Source organism: Triplophysa dalaica, chromosome 11, assembly GCF_015846415.1.
Source record: "Triplophysa dalaica isolate WHDGS20190420 chromosome 11, ASM1584641v1, whole genome shotgun sequence".
Taxonomy (NCBI): Eukaryota; Metazoa; Chordata; class Actinopteri; order Cypriniformes; family Nemacheilidae; genus Triplophysa; species Triplophysa dalaica.
In genome coordinates, this window is record NC_079552.1 from 790,183 (window position 1) to 817,773 (window position 27,591).

The following is a 27,591-nucleotide window of genomic DNA, read 5'->3' on the forward strand; positions in this document are numbered from 1 at the left end:
AAAGGGGTCTATACATAACATTTTGAATTCTTAAAGGAATACTGTTATTGACAGATGTTGGACATTTTCTATACCTCGATATATTGCACAGCCTTAGCACTGTATATAAATGCAATGTTTCAGACAGAGATGGCACTGCAACATGTTATAATCTACGTTTAGTCCATTAAGTGTTGAAAAACAACTGACATTTTTATACCAGACAGCTCCAAATTTAACTTGTTATAAGCTTATTGTTGCGAGTTAGAATGTTCTTGCTTAAGAAGTGATTTTCGTTCTTGTTTTACCCATTAAAAGTGCCAGATTGCAGTTTTAATGAGGGTTCAGCTTCAGCATTCTTCACACCTCATGCTTACATAACCTTGTGTGTTGTGAAATGGAGCCAAATAACATTGCCTGCATGCAAAAGAACATTCCAGAACGGTTACGGCTTTCATATTTTATTATATTTACAGCACATAAAAAAAATCCACCACATTGAGTAATGGATGGCTGCAGACGTCTGCAGAAAGTCCAGAATCATAAACCAGCTGGAGAAGAAACGCACAGAAGGGCGCGACTGACGGGGCGAGTCGGAGCTCAAAATACACCTCGAGTTCCCTCCCGCCATCAGCCCTCTTTAATTGCTCCTGTCCAGGAGGTCAGCGGGGTGCGCGGACGACTCATTCCACTTCACGGAGAATTCCCATATCAAAGACGCAGACAGAGAACCGAGGCCATTCATTTAGCGAACACGTGATTGAATTCATCCCGTCGGGGTAGTGTTGTAAGCTTTAATCAAAGAGGCGGGCGGTTTATAGGAGCGTACACTTCTGTCCAGAGGAACGTTTCACCAGTATAAAGAAATAGTGACTAGTAAAGCAGGCGAAACATGAGAATACAGTGTACACAACTTCCTGAAGACGTCCTTTAATCTGTAGGAGAAAAGTTAAAAATCACTTCGAAAGCAAAGGGTCGGCTCCTCCGTCGATCTGAAAACTCAGGTTAGTGTCGCCCGATGAATTCACAGCAGGCCACCGGGGTTGGAATAAAGTGCTATTCTTAACGTGACATTAAATAATTAAAGCAAATACAACGGAAACGTCAACGGCCTCTTCGACGAGCGGATGCGAAAAACGTCACATGATGTGAGACAGAAAACCAGCTGGACAAACCTACACAATCATCTCAGAGGTTATAAAAACAAAATTTCACATTATCACAATCGAATGAAGAGAGACGCATGAGTAAGACTTGTCATGTAGTATTGTGGTGTTGACGTTCATCCGTTCTGGGCATCCAATGAGGGGCGAGAGCGAGCCCGCGGCCGATGAAGGACTCAGTCAGTCTTCAACAGCAGCACTTTCATCTTACAGGATTTTTCGTGTTTCGTGAATAAATACATTCGGATTTAGTGTCGAGCTACTTCTAATATAACGTACGTACTAAAAGAACAAACAGACGGAAGATGAAGAGACGAACAAAGAGAAGATGGGGAAAATCGATGGATCGCTCTGACATTTTCCAGCGTTCTCCTTGTGGCCCTCAAACGCAGTTCACTCATCCAGTCCACAAGTCCGCCGTTCTCTTCCAACAGCCGCGTGTGTGTGGGGGGGAAGCACCGTCGTTCATAATATCCGTGGCAAATAAAGGCACTCTCCACCCGGGGAGACCGCCACATCCGGGGAGCGCAGGCCCTGCGTGAAAGCCAAACCAGCACGTTCCTCTTCCTCTGAAGACACAAAACACAGACAAGTCAGTAAACAAAAAAAAGGTTGTGACTATGAAAACCGTAGTGGAGCTGTATACTAATACAGCAAATATATGTACGTCTGCATTATGTGCATCCTTTATAAAGAAAGCAAACCCAGAATACATTGCAAAAATACTGAAAAACCCAACAGAGTGAAAAAACAAACACACTTCACTAAATACAATAAAAATATTTTCTTCAATATTTGTGAGCGGTTATTTTCCTGTTAAAAGCAGCACATTGTCTCTTAAAAAGATAATATAGTCAAAACTCAGAATTCTATCATCATTATTTAGCCTTCTATTGTATGAACACAAAAGAAGAAAGACTCTAGATTTACTAGCACATGAGAGAGAGTAATTGATGAGAAAATAAAGATTTGGGTCTTAACTACGCTCTTGAGAACATGAAATGTCAGCCTTTTATTGAAAGCATGTATTTTGGTTTTGTATGGTAAGAAATTGGTGGTTGTATATAAGTCGGTTAGAATCTGAGACAATTCATTGAAATCTAGTTAGACAAAACTGTGCATATATTAACTAAAGTGTTTAAATGAAGATGAAATGTAACTAAAAATGACATGTTGTGGAAAAGCGGTTCATCCAGCAGGACATCAGGGTGCTTACAGCTCACAGACATGATGTCTGACAAAACACCGCTTACATGACTAAAAATGGCTGTGGTGAAATACAGGAGTGCAAACATCAGCAGTGGGACGGCCTGGAAACTTCAGACAATATTGAACTAAGCTGTGCCGTCTCATCTTCTCTAAACATCCAGTGACTCCATGGAAACATGAAGCGTTGAAAAATGTTTCTAACCCAACCGCAAACAAACCTATTACTAACAAACCTATCCTATAATGCCTGAATCGTGAAATATGTGGAAGAAAAATATCAACATTGAAGAAATTGTTTCGCCAAAAATAAACTGTCACAAAAGATACCAAAAAAGGACCCATGAGTCGCACATCATACACTTGAGGGAGCAAATGAAGCAGTTTATTTATCTCTCAAAGACAGAAAGTCTGAGACGGGTGATATGCACTTCTCACTCCCCTCTTGACAACAGAAAAACAAAACTCATCATTTGTAAAAAGGGGATGGTCAAAATGTTGTAGACAACAATTTCAAACTAAATATTTTCATCCAAACCATGCTTTTTAAACTTGAGGCAAAAGAGAATCACATTTATATCTAGAGCGCAAGCCAGATACAGTCAAAGAAAGAAAAGAACCTCACCTAAGTTTCGCAGTGGGCAAGTAGAGATGTGATTTCCGCGCTCATGTGTCCCACTGCCTTGGCAGCCTCCATGATGGCCCGCCGGTACATCCCTTTCTTTTTACGGTTGAACCGTGACCTGAAGAACTCACGGAACGGTGACAGTTTGGCAACCGAAAGTTGGGAGGTGGTGGGCGAGCCGAACCAGGACACTTTAGCTTCAGGCCAGGGAGCGTCAACCTCCCCTTCTTCCCTATTACTACCGCTAATACTGAGTATCCGCGCGGGCCACCAGGGGAAGCCGTGGATCTTTCCCCACACCACATCACCCACAGTCACCGCATGACCTTCCTCCGTCACGCACTTCGTCATGCTGCGAGTATGAAGTCGTACGGTGAGAGGCGGAACCGTTTTACTTTCCCCGTGAGAGGAAGACGACACCGAGATGTCCTCACCCGGGGCGAGGTCGCAGAGTTCCGGTGAGGTGCCGTCCGAACTGAACGACTTGGACTCATCAAGGCTGTCGCTACTGCACACGGACAGACTCGATGAGTCGGCTTTCCTCTTGCGGAAGTTGATGAGTAAAGTCAGGTCGCCGTGACGCTCGACTTCATCCCCACATGTTCCAGACCACAGTTCTAGTGAATTCTTCTCGGAACCGTCCTCGGAGTGTGACAGAGCGGAGCTTGGAACTCTGGGACTTTTCCGACGTGCGCCACCCACCAGTTCAGCCTCGTACACCGACACCTGCTGCGTCCCGTCGCTGCGGGATCTTAAGCGGATCTTGGGCGATGGGGCGTCTGGACTGGTTAGCTTGGGAAGCTTGAGTTTGGGAATGGAAATGGTAAGGCCTGTCCTGATGGTGTCCATGGAGGGTTGGACATCTTTTTGAGGCTCCTTGGAAGTTTCTCTTTCTCCATGACCGTTCTGGAGCAGCTGCTTGGGGCAGAATGGTTTGACAGATCCATGTACTCTAGACGGGATCTTAATGACTTCACCTTTACCTTGAGGAGTGCTATAGGAGATCTTAATGACGGGACTGTGAGGAATAACGATGCCTCCTGGAACCTTCTCGTCGTCCTTCTTGTCCTTGCGAAAGCGTTTGTTATCGTAGCCCATGGAGTCCTCTCTTCGTTTTGACTCTTTATTGCTGTCCCCATCATCCTTCCTCAGACTCTTGGCTGGGAGTGTTTTAGTGTCCTCGTCAGCTTGAGGCGCGTTCTCCTTCCTCAATGTCTTGGGCACCGTCGGCCCATCTTTGCTGTCCTCGTCGCTGTTTAGCGTGTTTTTGCATTTCTCGCACAGCACCTGTCGCGGCCTCAGTCGGATCGTGCTCATGGTCATCCTCCCTGGTTCTCGACCTCGCCTTTTCTTTCTCTTTATTGGACGAGGTGGCGGTTGAGGTACCCATTGGTTGTAGGTGTGCCGGACCCACATGGGTTGGGGGAAAGGGGCGCCCTCAAAGTACGGAGGGTACGTGGGCTGGCCCGGCTGGAGCGGTATGGGTACGGGTACAGGAGTGGCAGGGGCCGCCTCGGGTTCCGTGTTTTCATCTTTTGGTTGCTGTGTTAATTGGCCGAAGGGTTCGGCGGAAGGCTCTTCGCATGAGACTTCGCAGTCTGGTCTCAACACAAGGTTCTCTTCTGACTTCCCAATGACGTCTGGAAGGCAAAAGAGCCCAGTCCTGCGAACACAGACAAATGGAAACATATGAGCCAATCATAATCAAACACGTTTGACACACAAGTGATGGAGTTTCATGAGCCATGAGAACGGCCATTCCTTACAAGAACAATACAGCCAGCACAACACATCCCTGGTGTTCTGTTCTTTGACATAAGCGTCAAAGCTCTGCACAATCGAGTGAGTCTGAATGTTCTGGGGAAAAAACCTTTATAAAGATGACACGTTTATCTTTTAAAACACTAGAATTTGAACTGTAATAGCACAATAATCATTTCTGATTCTTGACCAGGAGAACAACTTAGTGAACCAGCCCCATCATGCAACACATAACCAACACATGGCCACACAGTTTTTCTTCTAATCTTTAAAAAACACAGGAATCAGTTCATCCTTCAAACTTCTTAACTATGTTGAACGCTGTTCTGTTACTCACATGACCACACACTACCCAATAACAAAAGAATGAACCAAAATGCTTCATAAACGTTGACCTTTTGTTCACATATTTCTTCCTCCATTTCTTACTGTGACCGTATTTTTCATTCACTACAGTTAAGGTAAATGAAAATAACAGCACAAAGGCTTCATATCCCTGCAGTAAAACATCCTTACATTTAAGATTCAGGTCGTTTAGATGTGAAACAATGAAGGCATGCCGAGCGCACAGGTGTGTGATTCAGTACTGATGATGATGAAATCTGTAAAATATTAACAACGAGCTCTGAGGCTGCCCTCGGTTAGGATCGACAGACAAAGAGACCAACAGAACAACCCGGAAGCCACCCCCCCAACCTCCACCTCTGAACAAAAACAATCCCATAAACCACCAGGGACACAGGACGAGGGCCATGAGATTTCAATGTTTTCACATGCGGCCCTGAAATCTGATTGTGCCGGGATTATCAATTAAACCTTAGAAGGAAATCCTGTGGGTCTAGAGTGGCAGAAAGCCCTCAGGCAATAAACTACAATCATTTGAGATGCTTGATGTAAAAATAAAACGCCCACCCCTGAAGCTGCTGTCCTGAAGGCCATAATTACACCAGCCGCTCTCTGCAAAGCTAAAGCTGCGTAGGGAATATATCGAATATTATATTACAAATGCTAATGACCCATCGTAATTAACGACATGATGTTATTTGATAATCCAAAACTATGCTTGGAATGAAATCTTACTACTGACTGACTGCAATGCAGTGTACCCCAATGTCTAACAATACACAAACACAATACATACACGCAACAACATCAAAACATTTTAAACAGTAACATTGTTGTTACGTCTCCAGAATAAGTTATTCCATACTGTAAGATATTTTGAAGAATTTTGATAATCAAACAGAACCTAACCCCACTGACTTCCATTGTGCACACACAAAACGACAGAGACATTTCTCAAAATATCTTCTTTTGTGTTCCACTGAAGAAAGACTTGTATACAGGTTTACAAACACATGAGAGATAATAATTGAAGACAGAACTCATGTGTATACCTGTTAGCTGTTATTATTATTGTAGATGCACTGCAGTGCATTATGGGATAGAGTGCTCCATGCAGCATGCTTTGTTGTGTAATGCACATCATTTTCAGATAACACAATACATGGAGCATAAAGATTGAATCATGTAAACGACCAGGTACGTTTCTCATCCCACTATCAAACTATAATAAAGGCCATCCATGCTATCCATGTCCAAGGACGCGGCAGATGACCTGCCATGACTCACTGTTCCTGCTCCACTCAATAACATTCTCAACAGGACGTGACACATCGTGACATAACAGAACAACGTCATGAAGAATTTCACATTAGACAACATCTAAAAGAACCAAAGACACCGATAGGATGGTGAAATAATGTCACATACGAAATCAAGCTCACCATTATTCTTCCACCAACAGATAAATATGATGGAAACTTTGCTTTAAGGTCTTTTTCTGATGTCTGCTTGGGCGTAGGAGCTTAATAAAGTAAATGTGACATAAGATGCATTCGAGCTATAAATATCTTACAGTATTTTAACACCACACAAACCTGTGTGACACACGCTCTGAAGCGCTCGTATTAAGACAAATGTACACAATGACAAACAGAAAAATCACCTAGTGATGGTGTTTATAGAGACAAATGTTTTGTCAAGTGTCATCTCATCTGGCTTTGTCTGACACAAAGAGTTCCAGCTCTTTAAATGAACACTCCGAACTTAAAGATTGCATTTATTTGATGAATTATTTTATAAACACATGCATCTACTGACATGATCATGTCATTTAATCATGAAAATAAAAAAGGTTAACATTGAGAGGCCTCTTAAAACCACCTGAGCCTTTAAGATGAGGCCTTTAAATGTTAATAAAGATTTTCCCACAATGCAAAGAGAAACACGTTCAATTCATTCAAATGAGCAGTTGACAAATGTTTGACCTTTAAACTAAACTAATAACCAGATAGCCATCACAAGCTACAACAATGCCACCAGGGCCATTCGTCAAGAATAATGAAATTTTACTCAAGAATGAAATACATAAACATTTCATTACGTATTTCAATAACTCGCCACGATATATTTCATAAAGCACGTTCATCCGTCTTTCATCTCTATGGAAATGCACACAGCAGATTGTGAGACTGATAAACAGCTTCATGGGGCTACATGGCTAACTACAATCACAGCATTAAACATCCACCGTCAAATAATAGAGTTAAAAACACGCGATCCGAAACAAAATACCGTGATCGATGCCGTTAAACGCGTTCACGGTGTGTGAAAGGTGATGCTTTGGCTTCTTCTCATTGTTTCACACACGGGCCTCTGCTTGTCTTTTTTCGGCCTGCTGTTTGGGCCCACGCGAGAAATGATTTCATTTTCTCACAAAAACACTCAGAAATGCCACTCACTTTTTTTGGCAGTCCAGTAAAATGCCCGTGTAGCTTCTCTCTCGGTACGTGAGCGTCACTAGCAGCGTGTCGTTCACGATCTGATCGACGGTGACGGGGATCCGGGAGCCGGCCCGCAGCTCCTCCGATGCAGCCTGCATGTTTCCTGACTCGGGTGTCCGGCTTGGCGTCGCTCGATAGCGGCCGCCGGAGCCTCGGTGGTCTCGGCCTTCGCTGCTACTCCGCTCCGTCAGCGCTCGGGAGGCTCCGCCAGCGCGCGGAATGACGCCATCAGCTCCGCCGAGGCGATTACAACGGATCCGCCGCGGTGACATCACTGCCGAAAGACTAAACACATATACTGCATTTACTCCAACATATGTACAGAGTCAACTATAAGAGACTAGACAACAGAACAACACACAAACACACTCAACTTTAAAGCACATATAATACACTATATATACAATTTGACATATTATGGGAAAATTAGTGAAGGTATAGCATACATACAGCCCACTTCAAGTATAACATATATGACATATATTACATATTAAATATCACTAACATGTCCAAACACATTCATTATTCACCTTTAACAGCACACACACACTACGTACTCAACTTTTAACTACTATCATATATAAACTAGTTTATATAACATACACATATATAGCCCACTTCAAGTGTAACACACATTCATGATTGAATGTAAAGTATATATTTATGCAGAGGTTCACTTAAACTAATCTATTATTACAACATAAAAGCCTAAAAGAGATAAATGGACCAGTTTAGGTTTACAACAACCTTTTGATTTGTTCTTAAATTCACATGAGCGTTAACTGCTGAAATGCCAAATTGTTCTACACGAAACGCAGGCATTTCATTTACACAAATTTTATTTATACAGGTGCTGACACTTGGCTATCTTTAGTGTTTTATTAACCGTGTGTGTGTTTATGACAGGATCAAAACATGTGAGTGAAAAATAACAGCGAACAAATCTCTCAAGCACCAGATGAGACGGGACATCACACGGCTAGAAAACCAAACTGATGTGATATCTGGAGCTTCAGAACACACAGGCAGTATTTTAACATTGTGACATTAGGCCTTTAAAATGGCTGACTGTGTGTGGAGACACTGATTCATGGAGAAATAAAACAGGACGGATGACACCTGCTGGTCAATCTGTGAACACTGGGGTTCAGTTCAGAATGTTGGTCTTTATTATGGAAATGCAGCACAGACCTGCTGTCATCTCTTGAAATATCTTCCAGACATTTCCTCAGTGAAGACAGTGAATCTGTACTCAAAGCTCCGGGCATACGTCCTCCCCGGAACAAGAGTGAAGATGAAGGACTTTCTCGTCTGTTTCAGCATGCCAAGCAACACTGCTAGACATCAAGTCTGGACTATGACAATAAATAAATAAACATTGATGAAGACAACATTACTGATTTCAGCATTCTGGGATTACAACAGACAGAAGAGGAAAAGCCTGGGGCCTTATGAAGTGTTTTATTCGTAAAGTTTTTCTGTTTGATTGTTTTAATCAAAGATTGCTGAAAAATGTGAAGTTCATAGAGCTAATGGACTACACCGTGATGCTTTTGAGATACAGCCCTGTTGAAAAACGTTTTTTTTCCGGTTTGCTGGTTTCTGCAGGTTTGAGCTGGTCATGTGCTGGTCCTTAGCTGGTTAAGGGTGGTCGAACCAGCATCAAAACATACCTAACCCAGCATATGCTGTTTTTTTAAACAGGTTTTTCTCTAATAAAACCTAGTATTTGAACATGTTCAGACTGTTAATGGGATCGCAATGTGTCTGTTAAAGGTCCAGTGTGTCAGTTTTTGGAGGATCTATTGACAGAAATGCAGTATGATATACACAACTATGCCTTCAGTGGTTTATAAAGAGCTTACAAAATGAGGCGTGATGTTTTGTTACCTTAGAATGATTATGTAATGCTTTGAAAGGGAGGCGGGGGAGCCATTGGTTGCAATTCGCAGTGACAACGCTAGATTTCACAGACTGGTCCATTAAGACAAACTTTACTAGCACCATTAACTACCATAGTAGAAAAAATGTGCTTTATAAAGTTCTCTGTTGTCTTAAACCCAAAAGAAAGTATTTTGTCCTGGGGCACTTCTGACTACCATTGTCATTTTTCCTACTTTAGTAGTAAATGTTGGCAAAGAACTGTTAGGTTACAATCATTCTTCAAAATATCTTTCTCTGTGTTCGTCATAACAAAGACATTTCTACAGATTTGGTACGATTCGAAGCTTAGTAAATAAAGACAATTGTTTTACTTTTGTGTCCACTGTCCCTTTAAAGCCTTGTTTCATATTTATGTAATAGTAAAACATCTCATTCTCTTTCAAGAATGTCAATTATTCGATTGTCATATTTAAATACTGTATATTCTGTTTTTTGCACTATATGACTTAACTATATTTCGTCTACTTTGTACTTTTTTTGTGCCATTACCTGAAATAAACAAAACAACAACAAAACAAATTAATTCATAATAATAATGCATTATTTAGACTGTATTTACACACCACACTTAGGTTGGTACATTCATTTTACACTAAATTTTTGTCAGACACAAAAATACCCATAATGCCTTGCTTATGAGCGTTTAGGCGTGTATACAGCAATAAATAACTCAATGGTAACGCTTTTGGTTCTGGACTTTGTTGTGAAAGGTGATTATAAACAGAGATACATTGCTAACGTGGCTAAATATAATATAGAACATACGTTTAAATAGTGTGTGTTTGCTGCCTCATTTAATGTATAGACTATTTTTTAATCCATAATAATAATAAATGACAGTTTGTACTGTAATGAAACCATGTTTTACTTGCTAAAGGTGATTTATGAAGTAGCTTGAAACAATATGTCTTTAATAGGAAATTGATTGAACAGTAAATTCTGAACTATTTAACATGATCAGTATGGTCGGAATGTTACGCAGGGATGAAGAAGATGATAAATAAAAGTGAGCTCGCGCGGAGCATCAAACAGGAAGTCACTCGCGGACTCGGTAATGGCGCCCTTCATGTTTATGATTAGCAGGCAGGCATCATGTACAGCAACGTGTTTACTTCCTGTTTACATCGGTGCTAGTTAAGTAACCTCACACATCTTTGACTACTTACTGGTGTGTTAAGCTTTCAGAAGTTACAGGGGGTGCTCAATAACTTCCTGAATAATGAGATACAGTAACGCGTTAGGTGTGTAAAATCAATGTGAACTATATTCAAATGTCTTAAAAAATGAAAATTATAATAAACAGTTTTCACATTGTTTTTGATGGCTGCCATCTTCCTCGTGCGCACATGTCAGTTTCTGTTATCTCCATCCACCATAAAGCTTTGAAAACACTTTTTCAAATTAATTCGAGTACACTTATTCAAATATTTTTGAAGTTATTGCAATATGCATAATGAGAAATGCACATTTCGAGCATTTATACTTTCCGATCACAACAATGACATATTAAATGACTACTATGGCTGATATCTGTCTGTCTGTGTGTGCCCAATGAAGCAGTTTTATTATTGAAAATCTTATTTTTAAGCGTTGAAAGAAACGTAAGGTAAACCGCAAACCGAATTACATGATTGGCCGATGCGGCTCACGTGATCCAATTTCGCCGTTGGTAGATGAAGCGAGTTTAAAAGCACACAACACACGTATCTGAGCGCGCGCACGTGCTTCATTGTTGCGTCATAGTAGGATTCGCTATAAGTGTTTGTTTTTAGCCTGCTGCTCATTTACAGACTGAACGACAAACGAGTAGCATGTGAGTACAAACAGAGCAGTTTACTTTAAAGTTATTTTGTTCAAACTATAATTTTAGCATACTTTATACACGATTTAATGTTAACGACGATATTGATTCACTGTTTACATGTTACATAGCATGTTTGTATTCGAAACCGGTCAAACTTATATATAATAAAACTGTAATATATATTGGGGCACGGAGTACTCGATTAATATGAAGGAATGTTCCGTGTTGTTTGTCTACAGCTGTTTCGCCTGAATTGCATTGCAAACTTTTCACGTAATGCTATGTATTTGATCGTTTTCCGGTTTTTAATCTTACTTTTTTCTTTTCTATGCGTTTTCTGTAACGCAGTTTTAACAGTGCATCATTTAAAAAAAATGTTTCTTTTGTGAAATGAAAATGAATGCTTTGGTTCACAAAATAAATGTTATATCATCATTTTCTTTATATTCCTTATTGTACTGTGATCATGACCTCAAACATCAAGACTCTTTTATCTTTTGCAGATGACACATCAGAATCCAGACGACGACAAGCCTACTTGAATAGTCCTTTTTGAAGAAACCAGCCAATATCATTCGTTCAGTTTTCTTTCTGAACAGCAAATCATACAAGTCTTACATATATCTTGAGTCAAATGGCTTTAGTTCTGGAGTCAGGGGACAAGGGGGCCGGCATCGAAACGGCCCGGCCTAGAAATAGACATCTTCCAAATGTTACCAATCATGTAAGGAAAGAGATGATAAGAACAATTCACACTATGGCCGATACAATACAACCATGTATAGATGTGTGAAAGCGGGACACACGCTTCAGTTCAAAATAGAAATGTTATACAGCGCATCATTTTCTTCATTTTTCTTTATTGTCAAAAATCTCTTTTGTCCTTAAACAGGTTGTAATCGAGTTCTCCCAAGGTCCTGGTCTTGCCAGCCGTGTATTCATTGAGGTGGATGTGCTTACTCCACTGTCTGAAGGAGAATTTGACCAGATCATTTCTTCGATAAGAGATGTAAGTAAACAAATTATTAGAACAAATCACACTACAGCCTATGACCAATACAATACAATACAATAGTTTTCAAATAACACTCGCACACACTATAGATACCCATATATGTAAGTAAAAATGTGGGAAAAACATACCGTAAAAAATGTATATTTTTGTAAGAATGTTCTTTTTGTTTATCATAGATTATACTGCCCCCGAGAAATGACAGGGTGGAAGGAACCACTTCTCCAACTGAGTCTGCGTTTGTGGTGAGATGGCACAATGCGGTAAAAAGAGTTAGGAACTTCTTCAGGAAAGGCTGGAAGCGATTGCGTAGTATCAGGGTTAACTGTTTTATCGTATTCCCGAGTGACTAGAATCACTAGAACAAGTTCTTGTGTACCCTTAACAAAGTTTAAAAAAGTATACCAGGCATAAGTAAAAGTAGATTTTATCACATATGCGTAAGTGATGTTAAAGTATATTATTAGTTATATTTTTTTAAGCACACTAATATAAATGTACTGGCGGTATACTTGTAAATGTTTGTAAAAACGAACTGCCGGTAGTTGTGGTCAGTGTGAATTGGCTTTAAGAACGTAGGCATCATGTAGGCATGGTGTTTTTTGAGCCTTCTGTTGATCAATGCAAGTTAGTTTTTAGAAGGTTTGTATTTGTTGGCGTTAGTTGGTGTTTTTTTTACGTTCGTTGGATCAGTTTGAGTTTGTTTTTAGAATGTTGGCATTAGTTGGTGTTTTTTTGTGTTTGTTAGATCAGTCTGGGTTAGTTTTTGGCATTAGTTGGTGTTCGTTAATTCAGTTTGAGATAGCTTTTAGGTTGTGTTCAGACCAAACGCGAAGCGCAAGTAATTTACATGTTAAGTCAATGCAAAGACGCGATGGACTTACTTGCGCCGCGAATGAGTGGTCTAGTGGTTAGAGAGTTGGACTTGTAGCCAGAAGGTCACTGGTTCAATTCTCAGTGTCACCAGGAAATGACTGAAGTGCCCTTGAGCAAGGCACCTTACCCCTGTTTGCTCTGCAGTGATAGCTGCCCACTGCACCCTGTGTGCAGCTACCCCGTCTGCCAAATGAAGAAAGGTAAATGAATTGCGCGATTCACGCGAATTGAGCGAACTTTGGCGAAAATTCACGGCCCCTCACGGACGACCGCCGGCGAAATAACATAAATACAAATATAAATACAAACGTAAAACATGTTCTGGCCCGGTCCTCTCTCTTCGACGGTCCGGTCGCTCGTTCTCTTATATGCTCCCAATCTCCTACATGATTCAAGCCCGTTGTGCGCACAACTGGCGCTCATTCACAATTACTCACCGGACTCGAACCACGGTCTCGCCCCGCCTACTCCACTACATACCCCCATCACCCCTCATAGGCCGGGGGGTACCCCCGAGACTGTGCAGGCTCCCTCCCCCTACCTCAGGGGGGGGGGGGGTGGGGTGGGGGTTATGCAGCGACGAGACGAGACAACGGAGATGGGAGCCCTCGGAGCGACTGGAAAGAGAGAGGGGAGAGAGGAAAAAAAATATATATATAGTCATGTTCCCCCGACATGCTGGCGCCAGTTCCTCAACAACCCGGAGTACTCTCCTTCGCGGTGCCTTGCGGTGGCCCTGGGGCTTCGGTGGACGGCTCGACCGTCCGCCCCCTGGCGGCCGGCGGTGGCTCCTCCTTTATCTGGGAGTCGGGGCGGGTTGCCCGTCCCCTGCTCCTCCCCCTTGGGCGGACGGACGCAGGCTCCGGCCTCTGGCAGGCGGTGGCCGCACTCGGCACTTCCCGCGCCCTGCTCCTCCCCCTCGTGGGACGGACGCAGGCTCCGGCCTCTGTCGGACGGTGGCAACTCCCCCGCTCCCGCTTGGACGAAAGCCACCCCACCTAGACCCAGGGGCGCGGCAGCAAAGGTCGCCATTCCACCGAAGCTTTGACAGTGGCCGACTGGGGGACGCCCTTCGTCTTCGCTGCCCGAACTCTCCGGCACCGCGAGGCCACTCGGCGGCGAGGACTCTCCGACAGCATGTCACTCCTTCCTCCAGGGTTTCGGCACCAATGTAACAACTTTCAATAAAAGGAAGGAAGGAAGGAGGCGGGAACTGGCAGAAATTTAAATAAAGTTTTAATATAAATAATAACAGCCAGCGGCCCCTCACGGACGACCGCCGGCGAAATAACATAAATACAAATATAAATACAAACATAAAACATGTTCGGGCCCGGTCCTCTCTCTTCGACGGTCCGGTCGCTCGTTCTCTTATATGCTCCCAATCTCCTACGTGATTTGAGCCCGGTGTGCGCACAACTGGCGCTCATTCACAATTACTCACCGGTCTCGAACCACGGTCTCGCCCCGCCCACTCCACTACCCTCAGGAGGGTGTGGGGGGTATGCAGCGATGAGACAACGGAGATGGGAGCCCTTGGAGCGACTGGAAAGAGAGAGGGGAGAGAGGAAAAAAAATATATATAGTCATGTTCCCCGACATGCTGCCGCCCGTTCCTCAACAAGCCGGGGTACTCTCCTTCGCGGTGCCTTGCGGTGGCCCTGGGGCTTCGGTGGACGGCTCGACCGTCCGCCCCCTGGCGGTGGCTCCTCCTTTATCTGGGAGTCGGGGCGGGTTCCCTGTCCCCTGCTCCTCCCCCTTGGGCGGACGGACGCAAGCTCCGGCCTCTGGCAGGCGGTGGCCGCTCTCGGCACTTCCCGCGCCCTGCTCCTCCCCCTCGTGGGACGGACGCAGGCTCCGGCCTCTGTTGGACGGTGGCAACTCCCCCGCTCCCGCTTGGACGAAAGCCACCCCACCTCGACCCAGGGGCGCGGCAGCAAAGGTCGCCATTCCACCGAAGCTTTGACGGTGGCCGACTGGGGGACGCCCTTCGTCTTCGCTGCCCGAACTCTCCGGCACCGCGAGGCCACTCGGCGGCGAGGACTCTCCGACAGCATGTCACTCCTTCCTCCAGGGTTTCGGCACCAATGTAACAACTTTCAATAAAAGGAAGGAAGGAAGGAGGCGGGAACTGGCAGAAATTTAAATAAAGTTTTAATATAAATAATAACAGCCGGCGGCCCCTCACGGACGACCGCCGGCGAAATAACATAAATACAAATATAAATACAAACATAAAACATGTTCGGGCCCGGTCATCTCTCTTCGACGGTCCGGTCGCTCGTTCTCTTATATGCTCCCAATCTCCTACGTGATTTGAGCCCGGTGTGCGCACAACTGGCGCTCATTCACAATTACTCACCGGTCTCGAACCACGGTCTCGCCCCGCCCACTCCACTACCCTCAGGAGGGTGTGGGGGGTATGCAGCGATGAGACAACGGAGATGGGAGCCCTTGGAGCGACTGGAAAGAGAGAGGGGAGAGAGGAAAAAAAAAATATATAGTCATGTTCCCCGACATGCTGCCGCCCGTTCCTCAACAAGCCGGGGTACTCTCCTTCGCGGTGCCTTGCGGTGGCCCTGGGGCTTCGGTGGACGGCTCGACCGTCCGCCCCCTGGCGGTGGCTCCTCCTTTATCTGGGAGTCGGGGCGGGTTCCCCGTCCCCTGCTCCTCCCCCTTGGGCGGACGGACGCAGGCTCCGGCCTCTGGCAGGCGGTGGCCGCACTCGGCACTTCCCGCGCCCTGCTCCTCCCCCTCGGGGGACGGACGCAGGCTCCGGCCTCTGTCGGACGGTGGCAACTCCCCCGCTCCCGGTTGGACGAAAGCCACCCCACCTCGACCCAGGGGCGCGGCAGCAAAGGTCGCCATTCCACCGAAGCTTTGACGGTGGCCGACTGGGGGACGCCCTTCGTCTGTGCTGCCCGAACTCTCCGGCACCGCGAGGCCACTCGGCGGCGAGGACTCTCTGACAGCATGTCACTCCTTCCTCCCGGGTTTCGGCACCAATGTAACAACGTTCAAGGAAGGAAGGAGGCGGGAACTGGCAGACATTTAAATAGTTTTAATATAAATAATAACAGCCGGCGGCCCCTCACCGACGACCGCCGGCGAAATAACTTAAATACAAATATAAATATAAACGTAAAACATGTTCGGGCCCGGTCCTCTCTCTTCGACGGTCCGGTCGCTCAACGATCTTTACACAATTTAAGCAATATATATATATATATATGGGACTGGAGCCGCCTGGCAGAAGCCCATCCCATGAGGCGAATTCAGGTCCGCAATGAAGTGAAACGCAAGTCGCGTTTGGTCTGAACACACAGTTAGAACTTTGGTATTTGTAGGCATTCCTTCTATCAGTGTAAATTGGCTTTAAGAACTGCAATTAACTAGTTCAATTCTGTTGCGGGCGGCACAGTGGCTCTGTGGTTAGCACTGTTGTCTCACAGCAAAAAGTTCCCTGTGTCTGCTGGGACGGGAGGCTTTTCTGTGTGGAGTTTGCATGTTCTCCCTGTGTCCGCGTGGGTTTACTCCGGGTACTCCGGTTTCCTCCCACAGCCCAAAGACATGCAGGATAGATTCATTGAAGAATCTAAATTATCCCTCCCCCAATTTGGTGCAAACAAATAAATATTTTTTATAAATAAAATTTTAAAGGAGTGTTAAACTTTCCTTGTTTATTGATTTTTACTGTTTTATAAGTTCTACTTATGATGTTCGTATGTTTTTTTATTTATTTTTATTTAAAAACCTCAAAATCAACAAGTAATAGGCTTTTCTCTACCCCGGGTTTTGAGGCCGACTCGACAAACGCTCGGTTTTACTGGGCGTGCCGCATTGAAGACTTGGAAGTAAACGCCCACAGCTATGATACGATAGCAGTTTGTGAATTTGGTTAGACATGTAACATTTGGTTACACATTTGCAGGACACATCAAGCGATCTCGAACAAAGCAATAGTGACGCAATAGTACAAATATGTTTTACCCGCATTGCTGCGCCATTCCTGTCAGATCCAATATTGACGGAACAGCACTGATTTTTAATTTTAGTCTTGAAAATTAGAGCTGGAACGACTTTAAAAATAAACTTAATCCATGCATAACTAGGGTTGAGTATCGTTTAGGGGTTTTCGATAATCTATACTTTTCAAACGGTTCCGGTGCCTAAATCGATACTTTTAAAAAAGAGCCACAAAACACTGGAGGATGACATTAAAGAACAATTTATTTGATTTAAAAAAAAAAAAACACAACACTGGTCAGTTGTGGTCTAGTGGTTAGAGAGTTGGACTTGTAGCCAGAAGGTCACTGGTTCAATTCTCAGTGTCACCAGGAAATGACTGAAGTGCCCTTAAGCAAGGCACCTTATCCCTGTTTGCTCTGCAGTGATAGCTGCCCACTGCACCCTATTTGTAAATCGCTTTGGATTAAAGCGACTGCCAAATGAATAAATGTAAATGTAATGTAAAACAACAAATTCACAATTAAATTTTTAAGTAAATTAGAAATGAGCACGGACGTTAACATTACTAGAAATAGTGTTTACTGTTTAGCATGTTACCCTCCAGCTACAGTTAAATGCACCACAGTATGTATAATTATATGCCTAAACACGTTGTCCGAGTAAAAGCTAGAGTTCAGACTGACAGGTGCAATAAGGTTTAGCACTTTCACTGCGGTGTCTTTCTTGTCAAATGCGTTACTGTGTTAAGAGCGAGTGCCGCGCACGCAGCACACGCTTCATTGATTTTAAATTCGCGCAACAGTTTTATTGTGATCACTTTCATTACAGACGCGTCATGTGTGTCGAATTAACGTTAGTTTCATGGTTGAAGTTAAAGACTGCACCCGCTGATGAACGCTGAACTTTCTGAGATGGAGAATAGAGTAGTCGTTGATATTCCTCTTTGGAGGTGGTGTTCAACATATCAATGATGTTGTAGAAAGGTGCATTCCAAGACCTGCCGTTTGCTTAGCCTGGTGTCAATTTACATTTACACATTTGGCAGACGCTTTTATCCAAAGCGACTTGCATTACACATTATACATGGGTATATTCAATCCCCTGGGATTGAACCCACAACCTTGTGTTGTTGACGCAATGCTCTTACCAATGAGCTACAGGAAACAATAACAACTGTCATTACAGTAACGAGGGAGTTTTCAGTTCTAACACTTACAGGATGTTCGCTTGAATACAATTCCCTCTTATATTACAAAAGCTCGGGTAAAAATTGATGTCTTAATTCATGACACCTGTAAAAAAATAGGGATGAACTTCAAAATGAACTTGCAACTCTAACAATAAATGTGGTGCTAAATGATCAGAAACAGAATGAGTGTGGCCGTCCTTCACTATGACAAAAATGGAGACCAATTTTTTGCGAGACCAATTTTTTGCGGGCTCTAGACTAACATTTGAGAGAGATTGCACCAGCCCTTAATTTGGTCGTGGAGTGAGGTAAGAAAAAACATTAAAACCACATCCAAACATGTTTAATACATTAATAAATCTATTACAAATGAATAAAATCCATTGTTTATGATTTAATGATTGTGTATTGTTTATACATAAACTCTGTCAACACTTGTCAAACCAAATTAAAGCACATCTTAAGCAACAAAATGATTGAATGCTACTTTTTCCTTTTATCTTTTGTGAACATTTAATGAGGAGGTTGCATGCTCTTTCATGCATTCGGACTTCTTTACACTGACGAACCTGCTGGCTTCTCAAGCTTAACATAGTCAACTTATCAAAAATGAGTTGAACGTATGACGTAGCTCAGTTTTTACAGATTCCCCTTTAGTATCAAGGGTTCTTAGTTACTTATTAGACAATTCACCAAGAAAAGCAGGCCCACGCATCATCCATCGAGCGAAAGAGCACGGCCACGTCTGAGCGTGAGAGAAAGAGCACGCCCACACACATGTCAACCAGCCAGCCAGAGAAAGAGCAGAACGCACATCAATGCCGCTTCACTCGAATGACGGAAATTCAGCTGTGTTTGTTTGCGCATTTCATCAACAAATATCTTCCTTTGTGTTTAGCAGAACAAAGAAATTTATAGAGAATTAAAAAAAATTGGTGAACTGTCCCTTTAAATGGACCTCTTACTTGCGTCAATGGGGGTAGGGGCCACCTATAGATAAGCAAATGGTTGAAGAAGGGGAGACGAGATGGAGCGACTTGATGTGCCACTCTCGCAATATAACATTTCTTGAGCATTACATTTTTAATGTGCCAAACTGATCAATATATTATTTTGCAGTCTCATTAGTGCAACCATTAAGAAAAACTGAAAAAAATAGTCTCAAAAAGCCACCATCTGGTCGCAGTTTTTGTTCTGTTGAACACAAAATGAGATATTTTGAAGAATTTAGCAAAGCAAATAGTTCTGGGCCACCTTTGACTACAGTTTAAATTGTTCCTACTATGGTAGACACCGATGTCCCAGTTTTCGAAAAACTTTGAGTTCAACAGAAAGATAGAATTTATACAGAAATTTTAATTTTTAGGTGGAGTATTACTTTAAAGAGAATGAAAACGATGTCATCACTTGTTTTCACCTTCATGTCATGTCAAACCTGTATGACTTTTTTTCTTCTGGAGAAAACAAAAGAAGATATTTGGAAGAATGAACCCATTGACTTCTCAGTGGTTATGTGAACATCCAAAAGAAGTCAATAAAATGACAGCATTTGTGGCAGATCTGTCCCTTAAAAATCATGCTTGTTGTTTATACAAAATGGTTACTGTATGAATTTAATACAATCCGTCAGTTTACGCCTTATTCCCTGCCAGAACAACGTTATACAGTAAGATGGATATTTGTTCAGTTCTGATTCAACTAAACATTGTGGCATAATGTTTACTTTATATGTGAGCAGCCACATATCAAAAAACATTTCATCTTCTGTTTCTCGATGGTTAGTTTTCAAAAAGCATTTATTGTCATCACAAGGTTTTAAGCATGAATGTGACTGGAACCACTAAAACAATGGGATTCAAGTATTACAGTAATGATTGAAATTAATCAAGAACAAAGAAAAGTTCAAGTGTTTTAATCCAATGTGACTTTAAAGGCACTTCAAGTTTCTTCGTTTGTGTGTTCAAACCTGTGATCCTATCGTTGCAAGTCTCTTCTTTCTTCAACTTTCACCATCCACCACAAGATGTCAGTATTACACAGATCTGACGGTGTCTGGACGTGTGCTTGTACCTGTCCACCCTTTCACTGGACTCTAGGAATAACTGTGATGTCTCGGGTCAGATGAGCAGACGATCGGTCCTAAAACACACATTGTAAGTGATGTGCTGGTGTTTCTGGAGGCCAGCAACAACAAGATCATCATCAAAGCTCTATTTCAAGGTTAAACATGAAAAACTAAACAGAAACACTGTAGTGTATTTAAAGTGCTCAAATACAATATAAAGCGTATTGCTGTGGTACTTGAGGCCGGTAATAAAGTGATTTTTCACCTAAAATGAAAATTCTGTCATCATTTACTCACCTACAAGTTGTTCTAAATGTGTATAATTATTTTTGTTCTGATGAACACCGAAAAAGATATTTGGAAGAATGCGTATAACCAGATCTCAACACCCCATCGACTCCCATAGTAGGAAAAATTACTTTTATTCATTTTTTTTGTACTGTTGAACACTAAAGATATTTTTAAGAATGTAGGACAGGTCTGGGTCACTTTTGACTTTCCTTGTTTTTTTCCAACCATGGTAGTAAATGGGTGTTGAGATCTGTCTGGTTATAAGCATTCTTCCAAATATCTTTCTCTGTGTTCATCAGAACTAAGACATTTTTACACATTTGGAACAACTAGAAGGTTAGTAAATGATGACAGGATTTTCATTTTTTTGTGCACTGTCCCTTTAAGACTATGTTTTCATTGTCTTGTCTTGTCTCAGTCTTGTATTGTTTTATATCACTAAATTGCACTTAAGGTCCAGTTTTATAATGACTATTGTCTTAAAGTGCTTTATTTAAAGTGTCTTCTCATCCAGATTAGCTAATGGGTTTAGGAATTCCAGTTCTTTAATATGTTGCTCCCCCTTTTTCAAGGGACCAAAGGTAATGTATGGACAGTCATGGGCTTTTCTTGACATCATTTCTTCCTAAATGAAGAATGTTAAAGGTCGAGTTGATTCTACGTCTGGTGTTTGCATTTGGAGGTTGTTGCAATGAACCCCCATCATGCGGTTCAGAGAGACAGATCACTGTATATCGTGGGTATTCATATGCTTTCTACGTTTATATGTTACATTTTTGGCATTTTTACTTGGGTTAGGTGGACGATAAAACAAGCGTTGAATGTGATGTTAACTTCCTCTGCTTAGCGTTTGCAATAGAAAAGCTCCTCAACTAGTAGTTTACCAAGAGTCTACTTTAGATTGTGCTTTCATCAACTAAGAATGTGCTGTAGTAAACTAAGTACTCATACAAGTTCAGATGTAGTATATAAAACATAGTCCTAAACTAGTTGTGTACTGCTATACTTAAAATGTTACTTTCATAAACTTCAAGGTGGTATTGAAATAGTACACCAACTACAAGTATGCTACTTGTACATTGATATTGCATGTGAACATAACCTCTCCAGAGTCCAAACCTTAAATGATCTTGAAGTACACTTATTTTTGTTAAGCGTACAGAATGACTTCATTCAGCTAACAGACATGAGGAAGAGATTATTTCTGGTGCGTTGATGTGTGTGTACCTCTGTGGTTCTTCTGGTGTGCTGCTCTGTGACTCCACAGCCGCTCCTGGGCTCTGTGTTTTATACACAAACATGTCAACTGGGTGTGTGAGTAATGTTTAGCACTACATTACATTTACATTTATTTAATTGGCACACGCTTCTATCCAAAGCGACTTACAAGTCGGAGAGCATATAAACATGTTGTCAACACGCTTAACAGTACGGTGAGTTTACAAGGCCATGCAACTAGAGGATTAAAGCTGGATTAAGGAAAGGAGAGAATGAACAACTTTTTTTGGACAGACTAACAAGATTACATCACACAACATGTGCACTACATGACAGGTTTCAAGTCTGAATATGAGCATGTTTGTTTTAAATATTGTATTTCACTATGTGTCTGCTGTTTAATCTTAACACAAAGTGCGGTTTCATGGCATGAAAAACTTTTGTTTTTGTGACTTCCTTAATGCTTCATTCTACATCTGGTAGAAGCCCTGCAGTTTTTCCAAGAATGAACTCTAGAATGAAGTTGTGAACACACCTCTTCCTCTCCTCTAGAATCCACTGTTTCTCCTTCAGTTCTCTCATTGCTGCCAGTCTGATCTCATCTGATCTGCTCCACCTCTGGGTTTCTGAGCCAATGCCTCTCGTGACGCCGTTAGTCCTGGAAAAAAGAAGGATATCGTGTCTGATGTGACATGCGTGTTTCCTCATGAATCTATAGGTACAGCCTTTGGTGTAAACATGCACATACACACATTTTATTTGCAAAATTATTTTTATAATGAGATCATTTTATTCTAACTCTCGTGGTGATATCTCTATTGTCAGTGACATGTACTTTATAATCATCACTAGTATTTCATGTCTCACTGATTGAATCCCGGTACCTGATGTTGGGGAGGACGAGCGGTCCAGCTTCTCTGTCGCCCTCTAAAGTTCCGGGCTGTTCTAAATCAGCCCTCTCCATCTGGACCATCCTGTGCCGAAGCTCCTGAAAGTGACGGACGTCTGCGTCATCCACGCCTTCTTCACACAGATCCAGACTGAAGCCACTGAGATCAGACAACTGCAACTTCTCCACCGCAGGAACGTCTGAATGAAACATGATCTCACCTTCACATACTATAAATTCTCTGAGGTAAGACACAAGTGTAACTCATCTCAATAAAATGGAAGGAAGGAGTCGGGAACCGGCAAACATTTAAACATTTAATAAATTAATATAACAGCCAGCGGCCCCTCACGGACGACCGCCGGCGAACAAAACATGAACATAAATATAAATACAAACATGACATAAGTTCGGGCCCGGTCCTCTCTCTTCGACGGTCCGGTCGCTCGTTCCTTTTATGCTCCCATCTCCTACGTGATTCGAGCCCGGTGTGCGCACAGCTGGCGCTAATTCACAATTACTCACCGGACTCGAACCACGGTCTCGCCCCGCCTACTCTACTACAACAAGCATTGAGCCCATGTGAGTATTCAAATAGGGCAGGTTTGAAAGGTGTTTTATTTATTATGGTCTGTCATATAACATAAATAACGCCACACTTTACTGGCCACACACTGAGAGTTCCAGCACTGTTCTCTGCACTGACGCAAGACTTCTGCCTGAAATATGATTTACATTTCAGATGAAATAAAGATGTTAGTATCCTTCCTCAGTCAAACTTGATTACATTAAAGCAGCATTTATTTCTCGTTGCTCTAGATGTCTGTTGACCACGTGCTGTGTCATGGGTTATTGATCATTTTCATTGGACTGAAAATGCAGGCGTCGTGCTGCGCCAGAATCCAGCTGAGCGGCACATGGGTCTCCAGTGAAATAGAACTCACATCAGCCAAGCAGAACCAGGGCAAGAGCTATTTTTGAGGCAGGCCATGCTTACAGATACAGATGGCAAAGCACAACACACACACACATCTACACACCTCACTCTCGGGTTTATCAAATCACCTAGTTCAGCCGTTGTGCTGCGCAGATACTGGAGGATCTTTGCCAGCCCCTGATTCACGATATGGTGAGGTGGAAACGTGAGAGGGCAGTTCCTCAGACTCAGGGCTTTCAGTGTGATTACATTACCTGCGTTTGAGAGAGAGAGAGAGAGAACATGTCTCACTGCAATAAACAAACACGTGATTCCTCCTTCACATCTTCTAGAACAGACTTTCAAACTTTATGATGCCAAAGACCCCCAAATGTGAGGGACCCCCATTCAAAAACATACATTCATCTGTATATTTTTGATAAACAGTATGTGTGACATTATAAAGACAATATAGAGTTATGTTGCATGTATAAACCTGAAGAGAAACATTTCCAATTCAAATATATTTGTTTTGAAGTGACTTTCACAATAAATCTTATTTTACAGATGAAAGAATTTTGATTTGTTAACCCCAAAGAGTGAATATTAACATTCATTAAGAAACATGTTAAATACTGTTAATATATGTTTGTATATCTTTTACAAATCATGTCAGCTAATGCATTAACTAGTGAGTGAAACCTTAGTGTTAAGTGTTACCGAACCAATAAACTCCATTTCAATCTATATATGTAGTAAGAAAACTGAGATTTATTCTTTGTTCTGGAAAACCTAGACATCTGTACTCACCCAGGTCTGGAGGTAGTTCAGTTATTGGGTTGTCCTCCAAAAGTAGCGTTTTCAAGCATCTTGTAGACCAAAGATAAAGACATTCTTTGACTCATTTCAATTATTTAATTGTAATGTTTTCTGTTTAATTCTTTGACTAAATGCTTGATATGAGTTTGTTTATAGAGGAAAAGGTTCTTGAAACTGAATATTTCTCTGTTTGCAGCTGTACACACTCACCTGTGACGGCCAACACCTGCAGGAAGATTTGTGAGTTCGTTGTTTCTCAAATCCAACCACACTAAAGATGTCAGAGAGCTGAAGAAGTGCTCAGGAAGACGAGTGATTTCATTACCTTCCAGATATAAACTCTACAACATACACATCAGAGGAAACACGCAGTGAGTGACGGATCAATGTGAGCTCAAACTGTTGAAATAAGTGTACTGACCTTTACATGTGTCGTGTTTAATACAAACTCTGATATTTCCCTCAAACCTCTTCTGCTCATATAAATCATGTCAGAATGCAGATGCACTGAGGCGATGTTATTCACGACATTTTCTTTACGATCAGAACTCGATCGGACATCGTTCATTACTTTCTTCTGGTGTGTCATCAACCGTGTTTATCGGATCATTTCTTACGTACACTCCGACAATGAATGTTTTTTACACAGCTCACTTGTGAAATTATTTTAAATACGTTTATACGTTAATTCTATCGTTGACGGTTTCATAACATAAGTCGTACATCTCTTACAATTCACGTCAGCTGTGATGTTAGTCGTTACCATAGAGACAGCGCGCGAAAGCAAAACTACGGTGCACGGTGGGGCCCAAACATCTTCGCGCGTTTGAAAAATATCAGGACGCGTAAACCAATATGGATTGTATTAGTAATGTCACACTTTAAATCAAATGTCTTTTTAATCAATTGTTCATATATTGGCCAACAATTTTAAGAGAGAAACACGTACAGTATTTGATTTCCTAATGTGTGTTAATATCGATGCAAATCGATGTTACGGAGACAACTTGAATGCTTTTAATATCGATTATTTCGCGAAAATGAACTATGGTATTGCTATGGTAAACATTGACCTAAGATTAATAAGAGCTGTTCCTTGTTCATGTTAACAATCTCATAAAATCGTCATGTTCCTCCGACCAAACTGACTTGAATTGACCGGAACTCGTAAATACGAATATCCGAGAAAGATCATTATAGAGAATGTCACAGTCGCTTCGTTGTACTTCCGTTCTGTAAGTCATCTTTTATGCATTCCCGTTCATTGTGTATTGTCTTGCCTTATATAAAATATCATTATTTACAAAGGAGACTATATTATTGTTATTACTATAAATTAGTTTTTTTTCTTCTCCTAAATGAAACCAGTTACTTGAGATGTTATGGTAAGAAGAACATATTAACATTCTCTCTTTCTGTAAGATAAATTGAAATGCACAGAGAGAAAGAGAGAGAGAGAGAGAGAGAGAGAGAGAGAGAGGAGAAGGAGGAAGGGGCACAGGGAAAGTGGGAAGGAGAGAGAAAGAAAGAGACACACAGGGAGGGGGGAGATACCGAGAGGGAGGGGACAGAGAGAGAGAGAGAGAGAGAGAGAGGGGCTGATACACTCATTGGTGAAGCTGAAACACATCATCAGGAGCTGCAGCTCGTGGTTCAGTAGCACGAGACACATCCAGCTCCAGGTTTCTCTCTCAATGTGTGTCTGATTCTCTCTCTGCAACAGATAAAGTGCATCAGAGATCAGATTGGATCGGACCGGATCATCAGTGTTGATCAGAGATGCTCATGTTTTAGAGGCATCACGCATCAGTTTCAGTGGGACTGAAAGGAATGAGATCAGGTCATCAATGTTTCACTGGGGCAAGTGGAAGAAGAGGATGGGCGCCAACAGTTCGTCCAAGAGACCGGTGTACGACGACAAAGAGGATGGTCAGTCTCGACATCAACATCACTATTAATGCACGAACACACACACATCACATGTATGTGCAGTTCATCAGAATTACACAAACTGCATTTTTGCTTGGTGAACTCTCATATTCACATGTTTCATATTTAATATCATTCATAGTTTATAAACTGTAGTCATCTGCAGACACAAATACACAGAACAGTTTCTGTTTCTCTCGATGGGATTTGCCTCTCTCAGTTAGGTGCGTGTCGAATGAAATGCTCGTGTGATCTTAAAGAATTACTGATGCTTGTTCGTATTCTTCTGATTTCTGCTTTATCTGTGGAACGGTCTGTGGCGGTTTTATTCTAGAAAGCCAGATCATAAAACTGAGATGATTATAGGAATCGCTCATGTCGTGTTGTCTGTCAAACTTGCTTTTGTTGAAAATAAACTGCCAGAAATTTTTTCGATCTTTTGTCTGTCACCTCTTTAGGACGCATTACATTTCAAATCCAATTACTGCTGCCAAACACAGAGGTTTTCAGGAATAAAAATCAGCCAATTAAAGTCATGTGCCGTTTAATTGGTTCATTAGTGAGGATTTGAGGAATCCGGGGGAATTATACCGCAGTATTACAGCACTGACATGAATTCAACTGGAACTCTTTTTTTTTGGCAAATGAGTTGATCTGATGAAACCTGATGAGTGAAACCTGATTTCATATGAAAACACCCGAAGGACTGTGCTGGGCGTCTCATGATGACCCATTTACAGCATGGACTGAAATCACTTCAGCGCTTCTGTAATGAAGGTGAAAATAATTATTGTTATGTGATACCGTCTTTTATTTACAGAACAATGAGGAGTCAGGGTTTCATTAGCGTGCGAAGTTAATGTTTCATGTCAATGATTTCAGTTAAGAAGTCAAATGCTTCATACAATCGGATGAAAGGCTGAGAACTGATCCGTATCACTTGACAATATTGTTTTGTATTAGATTATGCATAGGTGTCACATACTTTTACAGAAGATGTTCATCTTGATAAAGTGCTGCATAACATTTTAATATTAAAGGTTGTGAGTAATGACATCAGGTCATGTGTTTAAAAGAAGAATAATAGTCG

General features: G+C 42.0%; 4 protein-coding genes across 9 annotated transcripts in view; 2 read left to right on the forward strand and 2 right to left on the reverse strand.

Annotated features, from left to right (window-relative positions):
* Positions 1 to 424: 424 nt before the first annotated feature.
* pwwp2b (PWWP domain containing 2B) lies at positions 425 to 20,385 on the reverse strand. 3 transcript variants are annotated; one of them, XM_056760049.1, is made up of 5 exons: positions 20,341 to 20,385; positions 8,772 to 8,935; positions 7,539 to 7,865; positions 2,974 to 4,636; positions 425 to 1,711 (listed from the first exon to the last, which is right to left on the reverse strand). In XM_056760049.1, the coding sequence occupies exons 2-4, from the start codon at positions 8,846 to 8,848 to the stop codon at positions 2,974 to 2,976; spliced, it is 2,067 nt and encodes a 688-aa protein (XP_056616027.1). In that variant the 5' UTR covers positions 8,849 to 8,935; positions 20,341 to 20,385; the 3' UTR covers positions 425 to 1,711. The 3 variants fall into 3 exon arrangements, with proteins under 3 accessions (XP_056616027.1, XP_056616028.1, XP_056616026.1); XM_056760050.1 differs by lacking the exon at positions 8,772 to 8,935 and having other exon boundaries at positions 20,341 to 20,356; XM_056760048.1 differs by lacking the exon at positions 20,341 to 20,385 and having other exon boundaries at positions 8,772 to 9,669.
* Positions 10,618 to 16,886, forward strand: LOC130431186 (uncharacterized). 2 transcript variants are annotated; one of them, XM_056760054.1, is made up of 4 exons: positions 10,618 to 11,337; positions 11,832 to 12,052; positions 12,221 to 12,337; positions 12,520 to 16,886. In XM_056760054.1, exon 4 carries the CDS (start codon positions 15,458 to 15,460, stop codon positions 16,532 to 16,534), a length of 1,077 nt encoding a protein of 358 aa, XP_056616032.1. In that variant the 5' UTR covers positions 10,618 to 11,337; positions 11,832 to 12,052; positions 12,221 to 12,337; positions 12,520 to 15,457; the 3' UTR covers positions 16,535 to 16,886. The 2 variants fall into 2 exon arrangements, with proteins under 2 accessions (XP_056616032.1, XP_056616033.1); XM_056760055.1 differs by lacking the exon at positions 10,618 to 11,337 and adding an exon at positions 11,363 to 11,601.
* On the reverse strand, positions 18,702 to 25,336 carry LOC130431187 (leucine-rich repeat-containing protein 27-like). Its single transcript, XM_056760056.1, has 8 exons — positions 24,994 to 25,336; positions 24,783 to 24,913; positions 24,564 to 24,622; positions 23,903 to 24,028; positions 22,833 to 23,037; positions 22,484 to 22,606; positions 21,958 to 22,010; positions 18,702 to 20,513 (listed from the first exon to the last, which is right to left on the reverse strand). Exons 1-8 carry the CDS (start codon positions 25,159 to 25,161, stop codon positions 20,467 to 20,469), a joined length of 912 nt encoding a protein of 303 aa, XP_056616034.1. The 5' UTR covers positions 25,162 to 25,336; the 3' UTR covers positions 18,702 to 20,466.
* Positions 24,882 to 27,591, forward strand: part of LOC130431184 (serine/threonine-protein kinase 32C-like) — a 45,060-nt gene continuing 42,350 nt past the window's right edge. Inside the window, exons 1-2 of one of the 3 annotated variants that reach the window (XM_056760052.1) lie at positions 24,882 to 24,943; positions 26,296 to 26,501. In XM_056760052.1, coding sequence (XP_056616030.1) covers positions 26,420 to 26,501 — 82 coding nt within the window. In that variant the 5' untranslated portion in view covers positions 24,882 to 24,943; positions 26,296 to 26,419. Of the gene's footprint in view, positions 24,961 to 25,418; positions 25,808 to 26,295; positions 26,502 to 27,591 lie in introns of those variants that run through there. The other 2 variants (XM_056760053.1, XM_056760051.1) reach the window with 2 other exon arrangements.